A 12,514-nucleotide genomic window follows, 5' to 3' on the forward strand; every position below is an offset into this window, starting at 1 on the left:
TGTCACAACTAGGTAAATACACACACACACACACACCATTTATGCAGAATTACCTAAAACTCCACACAACCCTCTGTCTTAGGTGTGATACATTAGGTAAAGTAGTGCATTGCTAAGACTGTCTTTTGATGATGGCTTGAAACATCAGAAATATCCACATCCATTCCCAAAGAACCCCAAATGGTTTTAAGAATACTTAGTTAACCTCTTGCACTTGGCACCACAGGTAGTTATCATTGTTGCCAATGCTTTGAGCAATTCTATTTAAAGGGTTTCTCTGGGGATATTTTCTGTTCCTTGTGATTACAGTCATGTCATAATTGAACTTACATGCTCAGAATTGTGAGACCTTGAAGGGTTAATGTTTTTTTTTTTTTACCTATGATAAATGTGTGTTTGCTTCATTGGGAGACTTTGAATTGGCTTTTTGTAAATCTGTTTGCTGGTGTTTGCCTGCCCATCAGTGTGTGTGGGTATGAGTATTGTGTGCTCGTGTATGTGGGTTTAAATGAATGAGTGAGAGAACTATGCCCACCAAAGCACTGCCACTGCCACCCTTCCTCTTAGCTGCGACCTGTTTCAGGTAATAATTTAGAGGGCGGTCAGGGCAATGGAAACATATTTGAGCCGCTCAGATCAGCAGCAGTGGCACCAAAACCCATTGACAAGCCCATCTCTCTGCACGACAAAAATGGACGGGAAGGCAAGGATGGAGCAGTAATGGTAGGCCTGGACCATGGCCAGGCAGACACAGAGGACAAGAATGATGCTCAGGAGCAGCTGGATGAGCCTCCGCAGCCTCACGTTCATCGTCACGTTGAGAACGAGGACCACGAGGACCACAACAATGCACTTGAACAGGTGGAGGATGAGGATGAGGAGCACCATCAACAACAGCTAGAGCAACGACTTCCCAGAGAGCCATGAGGAGACTGACCCTGCGTCGCCATACTTAATTGTTCTCGTCGCGTTTCTTGCCCACCACTGTGTGTGAGTTGCCGTCCCCAGCCTACTGCTGTTCTTTGGGAAAACACTTGCTGTATGGGCATTGTCTCATTTAGTGGTATGAGAGGATGTAAAATTATGCCAAAAAAACTTCACTGAAACTAGAGCTACAATGATATGAGTAATCCATATGTATAATACCTATGAAGGGAAAATGTAACTTCACATATCATTTTGAGTAGAGAAACTTCTGAGATGTAAAAACTAAATCATATAACATAATATCTGAGGCAGATCAGTATATCATTAATCTTTAAAGAAAAAAATGCCATGGATAAAGTAGATCAGAATAGCAGAAGTACAAAATAATCAGCTGCTATTTACACTTTTAAATATATCAGTTGAAAAATTTGTTTCACTCAAGTTGGGATTTGAAATTATTACATTTGTTTTCCCTCTGTACCATTAAGAATGTCAAGAAGCAATGCTGTCAGTGGGTTGGGAATCACTTCACATTTTATATGTGAGAAAGGGCAAGAGATACAATAATGTGTAAATGATTGAGGTTTTTTTTTTTTTTTTTTTTTTTTTTTCCAACAAAAGTGCCAGCTCAAGGGCCGGCTCTCTTGTTGTAAAGTTGGCAAGTTGTTTTTAATCCAATCACTACTAATTGAAACAAGCCCATTGAAAATCTACCCAATCATAAATGTCCTAGAAACGTCACCCGATTGGCTGGAGAGGCGAGTGGTTTTCCCAATGGACGGTGCTGGAGTGGGGCCATTTCTTACTAACCTTTGGTGGATGGCTGTACTCATGGATGAACGGATGGATGGATAGAGGGCCTGTCTTCCTGCTTGCCTGTGTTTGCTGGTCTGCTGGGTTGTGTCTAGACTCTTGATTGCTTGACACTGTACTAACCTTTGCTTTCATGTCTGTCCTTAGCTTGTCTTAGCTTTTATTTTATATTTACTTTCATGCATGACTTCATTCTTTGTGATTGGGTACATGTGTGTGTGTGTGTGTGTGTGTGTGTGCGTATGATTTACCATGGCCTTATTATCACGAGCTGGACAGTTACCCTCCCAATTAGAGCAAGGCTCATTATAATATATAGTCGATCCCTGGGTACTGCCGGAACCTTCACACATCACACACCCCATCCCCCTTTCTCAAGGGGGGACAGTAACTGCTCCTTGTCAGAGAAATAATCCCAGCCTGAGCAGGGCTCGAACCTCTGCCTGCCAGGCTGCAAAGTCTGGCAGCACAGAGCTTTAAACACCTAAGCTATCAGAGCAGTGTGTGTGTATGTAGAGAGCGAGAGAGAGAGAGAGAGAGAGAGAGAGAGAGAGAGAGAGAGAAGGGGAGGATAATTTCTTTTGCTCATGAGTATAGGTTTCACACAATTGACTGTGTACTTATGCAAAATGACTTGCAAGTTGCAGATGCACCCTGGAACTTAGTCACTGAAAAGTAAAATTAAAGCTAAATTTATTTCACAATAAGTTACAGTGTGTGTGTATGTGTGTGTGTGTTCCTTGGGCAACCTTCTGTAAGGATGTAGTACAAAAGCTTCATATCTTCCACAACTCAGACTGTCACTTTGTACTTTTCACATTGCAGCCAAAACAGGTATATTCAGCTTTGGATAAAATCTTAGTACTCTCTAGCATACATGTCAATGAGATAGAATGATATAACTTTCCTTCAATCTTAGATTCTCAACTTGAGATGAGTAAATTTCCACTCATGGGTTGCATTTTCTGTTTATAAGATTCAAAAGTGATGATTTAAAAGTTATGCTAATTATTTCCTAAAAACTCTGAAATTTTCTTTGAGATTTAGCATATAGTTTCTTTTAAGTTTCATCAAATCTCCATCTGCCTGTTTGTATATACTATTTGTCCATTTGTCAGTGATTTTCTTTTCTGTCTTCTCTGTTTCTGTTTGTGTCTGTTTGTCTGTTTATATCTTTTTGTTTCTGTCCATAAAACTCTCTCTCTCTCTCTCTCTCTCTCTCTCTCTCTCTCTCTCTCTCTCTCTCTCTCTCTCTCTCTCTCTCTCTCTCTCTCTCTCTCTCTCTCTCTCTCTCTCTCTCTCTCTCTCTCTCTCTCTCTCTCTCCCATCCCCCCCTCACCTCCGTCTCATTGATTACAGACAACCTTGACGCAGCAGTTGATGACGAAAATGCAGCGCTGGCAGCCAACGACTTGACATACGACCAGGATGAGGAAGGGAACGACATACGACATAGGCAGCGGCGGCAGAATGACAGAGGAAGAGGGAGAGCAAGGGAGGAAGGTGTAGAGGAAGAGGAAGAGGAGGAAGATGAGGAAGACGAGGAGGAGGAGGAAGATGAAGAAGGGGCGCTTATGCCTCCGAGAGCGTATCACCAAGATGATTTCGGCGCCCAGCAGCAGCATTATCGTCTAGGGAGGGATCGGCTACCTGCCGGGTTAGTTAAGTTAGAGGATCTACAGCTTAATGATAATGTCAATCACCTGGACCATCAGCAGTTGAGTCTTGGGTAATAAGTTATGATTTTATTAAATAATCACGATTCGCCATTTTCCTATTAAGTTATTACCCTTTTTTCTCCTGTTCTTTTTCCCTTTTCATGTGCTCCTTCTTTTTTTGTTGTCGTTTGGTTGTAAAATGTACATACGTCTCTTGCTGGGCTTTGTTTTAACTTCTGGTAGTAGTTGGTTGTGACAGCTATTTTTTACAAACCTGCTCTCTGTCTTTTTGATACTCCTCCTCTCAACCAGTCTGTCATTTGGATGCTTCTGTCCACCAGTGTTAGGCTGCCTAGGATTTTATACCATTTGGAGTAATTTTGCTATTTTCATAGTATTGTTGCATGTTATATTTTCATTGTGTGTGTGTGTGTGTGTGTGTGTGTATCGAGTGCATGAATTAGTGCTCAGTAGATAATGTGTGCATACTTGAGCCCATTGGCATCATTTACATGTGTGTGTGTGTGTGTGCGTGCTCATGTGTGCATGTGTGTGTGATTTGGTGCTGTGCTCTACAATATGGTACATTTGAACACTAATTGTGGTGAGTAAGAGCAGATAATGGTACTATTATAATGGTGATAATGGCAGACTTTTGTAAGCTCTTGGCACAAACTTTACGATAGCAACTTGCGTTTTCTCTTTTTTCTAATAAATATACAGTAGATGCTTCATAGTCTGATAACTGTGTGCAGCGTAGCAGTCCTGGAGGGGAGGTTTATGGATGTCAGGTGATGAACAAATAAATGCTTCACAAGCCCATCAAAATAATCAGTGTACATGCACACACAACACTCTTTTCATTCTTTGCTCTTTGTCTTCATCTTCCATCAGAACATTTTCCAAAGTATTTGCATGACATTCCATAATTGGATATGTACTGAAAAGAGTGGAAAGTAGTGAAAAGTGAAAACAGAAATTTACAAAACACCTTGGTAATCCACTTCCAGCCTCCCTTTATTGCTGCTAGAGAATTAGGAAGAATCTGATGGAGTAAAATAGAACATTTCTTCTCCATCACTTTCTATATTATTTATTTCTGCATCTTCTGGACCAAGACACAAAACTGCTGGTAGAAAGAAATTTAGGTTAGGAAATTTTAGGAAAAGATTTTCTAAGAGAAACTCTCCAAGAGCATTGCAAAACTTGCTGTTTTATGTAAGGCATACTTGAGCATTCTATTCAGAGGGTATTTGACATTAAGCTTTCACCCTTCCAAATCCATATAGCCATGCTCATGAGAAAAATTTACCAAGGTACAGTGATGTGGATTTAAGAACTCAGTATATTTGTTATATTTCCCAAGAATGTATGGCACGATTCACAGTGACATTTTTTGTTTTCTGAGAAAGTGAGATTGGTCATGAGTAGCAAGAGGCACAAAAGTAAACAACCTTAGTTCCTCCCTTGCATGTGCAGCTAAGGAGAAATTCCCTTCACCATTCTTCACTTTACCTTCTTTCCTTTGTATTCAGGTGTTACTAAGTGAGGCTTGTTGCTCAATGTGGTCAAGTAGACATAACAGTAATGCTGCTCAAACTAGCAAGGTGAAAGTAACTAAAGATAGCCCAACTTCATTATTAAATGTATTTTTTAAATGTGCATATAAATACACAATAACTAGGATAACCATGAAGATACACACGCATATTGTTTTCAGTGTGACGTACTCCTTCCTACTTATCTCACCATGCGAACAATGGAACTTATTTTGTATTCAGAGCAGCTACTTTTGCTTTCTTTTCTTTGTCTGATATAGGGTAGTTTGGCAGAGGACCGTATCAACTAATAACAAATGCTTTGCTGTATTTTGTGAGGGTAGAATATTAATAAGAAGTGATATTTAGAGTTTATATGAAAGTTTTTGTTTAAAAGAATGTTAGTTGAAGTGTGTGTGTGTGTGTGTGTGTGTGTGTTTCTTTTTGCTTTATATAAAGAATTGATTGGAAGTTATTTAATTAAAAAAAAAATGTTTGATGATATAAAAGCAAGTAGATATAGTAAACGACATGAAAAGGAAAGCAAGTTTTTTTTTCGTGTGTGTGTCTAGCTGATTATAGTGCTGTCTCTCGTGGTTGCTGGGTACATGTTCTGGATAGTTAGCTATTGCACAAAAATACTGCTGTTGATATAAATATGCATACCATTGTTGTATCCATTTCATAGCTAATGAGTCTGTTCACAGACAAGAGAGGTGTTTTATAGTCCCTGTAGGATTTTGTATAAACTTGTCATATGAAGACAAGCACATAAATATAGCAGCCATGTTGTGTGTATTTACTGAGGAATCACGACCCTCACACACACACACACACACACACACACACACACACACACACACACACACACAAAATACCTAAGACAATTTGCTGAAAAGTCTACAGTGGTAAAAATGAAAAAAAAAATCCTTGGCACTTGAATATGTATTTCTTTTCACTTTTATGTGTTTTGTATCACTATTTTCTCATAATGGTACTAGCAGAGGATAAACATATAGGTCAGGGTGTATGGTTTATGGTAAAAACTTATGAGGCCATGGTTTGAATTTTCATCTGGACAATTCAGATCATAACTCAAGATGAGTGTCTGTAAGGATGAGTCATTGCTTCACACATCTGTAAATTTTATCGCTGCACATTAAGGCAAATTGATTTGAGACACCCTTAGGGCACATGAAGTCTGCTTCCTTCTTCCCATGTCTGTCTGTTTGTCAGTCTACTAGTCTGTCTGTGTCTGTCTGTCCATATGTATTTATGTATGTATGTGTATATGTATACTTCTTTCTCTTTCAATTATCCTTTTTTTTATTTATATATGGATGCCTGTGGTAGGCTTTAGGAACAAAAGCAATATACATACTGTAACATTTATTTGGCATGATCAGTAGAGCATAGAAGAAAATGTATATACTATTTGATTTATATTATGCTAAGAATATATAGTATATATATATTTACCATGCCTTGGTTGGGTGTACGTAATTGTTATCTTTAGTTGACTTTCATTTGTGTTGTAACTTTGTGAGATTCTGTGCATCAGACACAGTAGACTGCAGCTCACAGAAAACAGGCTCTTCATTTACTTAATACATGTGTGGTCAAAGTTTTAAGATACTGTCCATTAAAAATAAAACTGAAATAAAGAAAAGGGAGAGGAAAGATGGTTTAAATGATATATATTGGAAAGTTTTATACATAATAAGGAATCATTGATGATGTATTCACTATAACCATAATTCCTAGTAGACTTTTCTTCTGAAATTAGGGAAATAAAATGGGCCTGAGTATCAAGTCAGCATTTTTATCTAAAACTTTATTCCATGTAATGGACAACCAGGGCCATGACAGAGGCAGGGACCGGTCTGCAGGTTATGACATAAGCTTGTGCTTGGAGATTAGAGTTTGTCACACAGGTTAGTGATGTGTCTCACCATGCACACTAGCAATGGACACCTGATTTTGTATAGAAAGGAAAGGGTTCTTATGGGTCTGTAACTATTATTTACTTAAGCAGTTTTTAATAAATTAATAAGATGAGTGTAATAAGTAGTCACTCCGAGCATTGGCCTTACATTATCTCACACTTTAATGGAAGAATTCCTTACCACCATTTTCCGTTTCCAGTTACATCCTTCAGTTTGTAGTTATAAAAAGAGGTGTTCATACTTGGAAGAGGTTCCTTTTTCTTTGCTGTATCTTGTATTCTAGTAAATGTAGTTTGAAATCCTTTTAGTCAGTGTCCACTCTGATTTCAATAGCTGACAGCACTTATGCATCCAAAACATCACCAGCACAAACCCTATTTTTATAGATTTAGGATATATTGCTTCTACTTCGTTACTCAGCACCTGGACTTATATTTGGCACTTTGATTCACTTTGTGTGTGTGTGTGTGTGTGTGTGCGCTCATTTATTTATTTGAAGTTAGCTCTGTGTTATCTACCTTACTGTGCACTACAACTTATCTCGATGGTTAGGCAAACCCTTAACACTTGACTTACTTAACTTCATAGTAATTGCTCACTGGATGTACTTACTTAGCTGCCCCCACACACCACTGTTTGCTATCCTATGGAAATGAGCCCTGTGAGAAGGGTAGGAAACAGCTAAGTAGCTGTGCTCTTAAAAGATTTTCCCATATTTAACGTGAAAGGGTATATACTCACTGGATTTTTTTTTTTTTTTTTTTTTTTTTTAAGACTATTTATATTCTGAGCATATTTCTCTTCTTGTTAGTGCTTTTACTTTATATGGAAACTATTCTCTTCATTTTGTTTCTTCCACATTACTGATTTCTGTGCATGTTCCTCCATCAGTCCTCACTCATGTCCTCCACATTATCCCTCCAGTGCAGCTTTTCATTCCTTTGATGCATGTCTGCTCCCCATTGCCAGAAGTTGATGATATTGTATGTTATCAAAGCTCTATTTTGACTTGGTTATTGAAAGAAGCTTACTTATACATCTAATAGGCAGCACCTACAATAAGAGCGGTCTCTGTGTGATGCGAGTAGTAGTTGTCAAAAAGAACTTGATGCATGGGAGGTTTAGTTGTTTATTTGTCAAGTATACTACGATTTGAATTTATAGATAACATGACCTTGAACTGCCAGAATCCATTAAACTAAAGTGGTCAATAAAGTAGACAAAAGTTACTAGCACTGAACTGAAGTAGGAGTGCATTACCAGTTGTTTATCCACGTTGTTTTGCTATTTGTGCGCGCGTTATGCGTATGCTTCACCCCATACCACCTGGGATCATGATTATTCTTTTGTGTATAAAATAAGTATCAATGGTGTAAAAAAAATGTATTCTCACCTATTGTATTTGTTTACAGAGGTGAGGCAAGCTTATGGTGTCCTGAATTTTGATATTTTTGTCATGCTTTTCTTTTAAGACTGTGCATGTTTTTGGGACAGACCTGTTGGATTTTTTGCCTTGTTAAGGAGAGATGTATTGTTCCTCCTCTTCCTCCCAAGTTTGCCATTTTCACTTTTTTCCTCTGCCATTTCCCTTCCTCCACCTCATTAATTTGTTCTGTGCGTTGTTTGAGGTTGTAGTTTTTATTGCTTTCTTTGTTTTCATTTGCCTGCTGTTATTTGTATATGTAGTTTATTCACTGTCATATTTCTTGAACTTCTTTTATTCCTTCTATTTTCAGTCATCATCTTTGTTTCATTTACTTTTCTATTTAATTCATCATTACTACCAACTTACTTACTTCTTTGCTTTCTTGTCTGTTTGGCAACACTTAACTCATCACAGGTCACATATGCTTATTATCCCTTGTTTTCCGTATCATTCCAGGATAGTAACAAAAACAAAATTGCCTCAACCCGGTAGCAGTGGGGATCATGTTTCTTAATGGTCCCTCTAAGCGAGAAAAATGAGAAAAAATCATCACTCACACAAACCATTCCATAATATATATCAAAGCATTTGTGATCAGATTATGTAGCATCTATTTTAGGGGGTTTATATCATTGCACAAATTTGGCCCGTCACTGCTACACGGTAAAGCCACAAACTTGGCCCGTCGCTGCTACCGGGTTAAGCCCACATTGTGCCATCGTTGTGCTATTTAACATTAATAAGTTCACAATGCTTACTCAGAAGGGGGTTAATTTGTGTTTGGTTTGTGCATATTATTTCAGTGTTACAGGGGTGAGGGTGTGATGTGTCAGGAAAGAAGTTAACTCTAGTGGTGTGAGAAATGTGTAATACATATTAGTGGTGCTGCTGGAGTAGAGTTATGAGCAGCCTGGTTGTGTGTTGGTATTGAAATAGTGACCACAGCAGGGCTTTTTTTATTGTGTGTGTGTGTGTGTGTGTGTGTGTGTGTTGGTGTTCAGGCCCATGTAATATGTATACATTGCTTTTTAGACTTCGGTTGTAGCGTGGAGCTGATGGTTTGATGTTAATGGGAAAATATCCATTTTTTTTTTAGTGTAGCAATTGTTATTTCTTTACCATTGTTAACATCATTCAGTAGGTGTGTAGTAGACTCATATTTAGATGTATTGTGTTCCTGCCAATTTTCTGTAAATGTAAGTTCACTTTATGCAAAATAATGTTTATATACATTTGGCTGTAAGACTTTGGGTGATCATGATGAGGGAAGGGACTGAGCAACATTGACATTTGGTTTTGTAATGGTTAAGGGCACAAAATAGGCGGTATTTGTAGATGGGTAAACTTGAGATTAATTGATGTTGAAGAAAAAATGTATTTAGTATTTGCTGATTAGGAAAAGTGTACCCAGAGGTGATCAAGTGAGTATCAAATGAGTTAATGATGAAGTTGCTGAGTTGAAAGAACTGGAGTCACAACTAAATGATACGTAGGTTGGAAATAAATTCCTGCATTGTGTAGTAATTTTGTTAAATAAGGTCATGTGACAAGCACAAGGGATGAGGCTAAACCATTCTTTTAAGAAGAGACAGAAGTAAGAAAGCAATTTCCATAACAGTGAATGACTCTTCCTTCATATGAAATGTGTATACGCTTCAAACATGAGGAGTGTGATATTTTATGATTTTATGACACGAGGTGACTTCGGATAAAAAGTGGATAAAAAGTTGACTTGTTGATAACAAGGCTCAGATACGTAAACCCAATGAAATACAGCCACTGTCTGAAGTCCCCCCAGACATGGGGTGACTTCGGACACCCATACTTTTTCACTTAGCACAAAAACTATTAAGTTTCGTGAAAATGTTGCCCTTAACAATACAGACTAAATGCACACTCAGCATAGATCCTAGGCCTAGAAACAAAAATCTCATCAGCAAAAAACCTTGAAAACTGTCCGAAGTCACCCCGGTTGACGGTAGTAAAACAAACTCAGTGATGTTAGTGTAGCTTGCAATAAAGGGGATGTGTGATGGATGTGCAAGGTTACACAAGGACAGGTTGATCAGTCTTTTGGCCATGTCTTATTGAAGGTTGCGAATGACTCTGTGAATCATTTTAAAACTTAGAATAAAAGGGGATATGGCTGAAGGTAGGCCAAGGAAGGTATGGGTGAAGAGTGAAGGACCTATGAAGTAAATGAATTTGCAAGAATTGTGTATGCGTTAATGTGTCAGTGTGTGTGTGTGTGTGGGGGTAGGTGGGTGGGTGTATGTGTGATACCAGTGCACTGCACCAACTGTGTATTTAAACATATTTAAACAAATAATAATGGCAAGATATATTTTCCAAGAAATGAGTGTGGCTTTTTTTTTCACATATACATGCATACTCATGGGATGTTGTTATCGTCCACTTCCACACTAGTTGAGTTTTACATTCTGTTTTCCCCGAGAAAGGGCCTCAAGATGTGTATCTCCTCCTAAAGTCAATTTCAGTGTTTCCTTTATATCATCATTTGCAAACTGTTACCTTGATAAGATTTTGAAATAGATTTTGGAAACCTTATCACATTTATCCTGGTAAGGTAAATGCAGTAGGTGTGTGTGACCCTAATAGACAGAGCACATAACACAAAACAGCATCTTGGCTGAAAACACAACTTTGTAATATTATGTAATGATATGCACTAATGTGGCTGCTTGCTGGAGCCTAAGTCAGTGAGCAGCCCCAGCAGCCCCACAGGACCTTGTATGGTGATGTGTCTTAGCAGCAGCATTGTGTACAGTTTGTTACAATATCAGTTATCATGAATAAAGTGGTGCTGAGCTTAGTCTTCCTCTTTCACCCCAACCAAAGAACCAATGATTCCATAGAATTTAGATGCCTTTCTTGACTGCTGTATGTATTGTTACGCCGCCCCCCAACAACACACTAGCCACGGGCAGGCAGGCGGAGTGCCGAGCAACACACGGGGTCGTGAACCCACAACAGCGGGAGACGCGCTGCAACAAGACGCCATTCACAGCGGGCCGCACACCAGGGGGAGGCAAGAAGGCAGCAAGAAATACACACGGCACAAGGTTCCTTGCTTTAATAACAGGCTCCAACCACATTACACTAGTCCACAGGGCAAAGTACAAGCTATAAGGCACGGGGAGGGCACGAACACGGGCACACTCGGCCACTACACAGGCAGCAAGCACGCGGAGCAGCAGCGAGCACGTGTTTCCGGCTTCCGTCCCACCCAGCGACGCTCTCAACTCCACGCGGCGTCCCTCACACCAGAGTTCACCCTCGCTACATGCCACCTGAATCCCTCCGTCCCACAAACTGCACCCCTCCCACAATCACTAAAACACACCCACTGGTGTAACACTATTTCCCCGAAAAAAGGCAGTCGACCCGGCTGCCCCGGCATACAAAAGAAAATACATGAAGTAGCTACATATAGAAAATTAGTCCTCTGGAACATCACAAAAGTCTCTCATCCATCTCCTCCCGGCCTTCGCTGTTCCAGCCGAGGTCACTGCAGTGGAGGTGTGGGCGGCGGCAGGCAGGCGGTGGCACCCAGAAGGGCGTCTCTAGCCCCAAGTCCTTGCTAAGGGTCGCCACTGGCGTCCGCCGCATCGCCCGCACCGCCCGAGTGCTCGTCCACGTCTCGGTCAGCCTCAACCAGCGCTGTCTCGATTATAGAGAAGGCCTGACAGCTCAAATTATAAGTCATCCAAGTATGGTGGAGTGTGTCCCGCGCTCCCCAACTAAAATGTTATTTTTTGTGTTTTAATGCATATTTGTGTTAAATATATTTTTTCTGTGATAGATAAAGGTTTTCCAACATTAATATCTTAAAAACATCATCAAAGTAGACATACAAAAGAGAAAATAAATAAGATATACTATAATGAGAGGAAGAAATATCCACACCGACTGCGTCGATCTGTGCCCTTTCTCGCCACAGCCCGAACACGTGCCGTGAAAACCGTCCGGGCTCGCCTTCCTCGACGCTGCCTTCTGGCTCCGTCCATGTGGGTAGTCATTTAGGCCACTCGGCGGTGACTGAAAAATCCCAGGTGGTAGCGGTGGATTCGAACCCGCGTCGTCCTTCACAGGTGAATGCTGGCCCGCACACTAACCACTCAGCCACCGCCTACGAGATTGGAGGAGTGGGTTACCGAAGTGGGCCTGCCAGCACTCCAAGAAAGA

The 12,514-nt window shown here is 39.9% G+C and overlaps 1 protein-coding gene across 13 annotated transcripts in view; it reads left to right on the top strand.

Moving 5' to 3' along the window:
• The window catches only part of LOC127009562 (protein GOLM2-like), a 37,143-nt gene extending 26,002 nt beyond the window's left edge, over positions 1–11,141 (top strand). For 8 of the 13 annotated variants that reach the window (XM_050882750.1, XM_050882754.1, XM_050882752.1 and 5 more), the window contains one exon: positions 3,100–11,141. In XM_050882750.1, the coding sequence (XP_050738707.1) occupies positions 3,100–3,473 (374 nt within the window). In that variant the 3' untranslated portion in view covers positions 3,474–11,141. Of the gene's footprint in view, positions 1–583; positions 991–3,099 lie in introns of all 13 variants that reach the window. The other 5 variants (XM_050882751.1, XM_050882753.1, XM_050882758.1 and 2 more) reach the window with 2 other exon arrangements.
• Positions 11,142–12,514: the final 1,373 nt, after the last annotated feature.

This window comes from Eriocheir sinensis, chromosome 41 (assembly GCF_024679095.1).
Source record: "Eriocheir sinensis breed Jianghai 21 chromosome 41, ASM2467909v1, whole genome shotgun sequence".
Taxonomy (NCBI): domain Eukaryota; kingdom Metazoa; phylum Arthropoda; class Malacostraca; order Decapoda; family Varunidae; genus Eriocheir; species Eriocheir sinensis.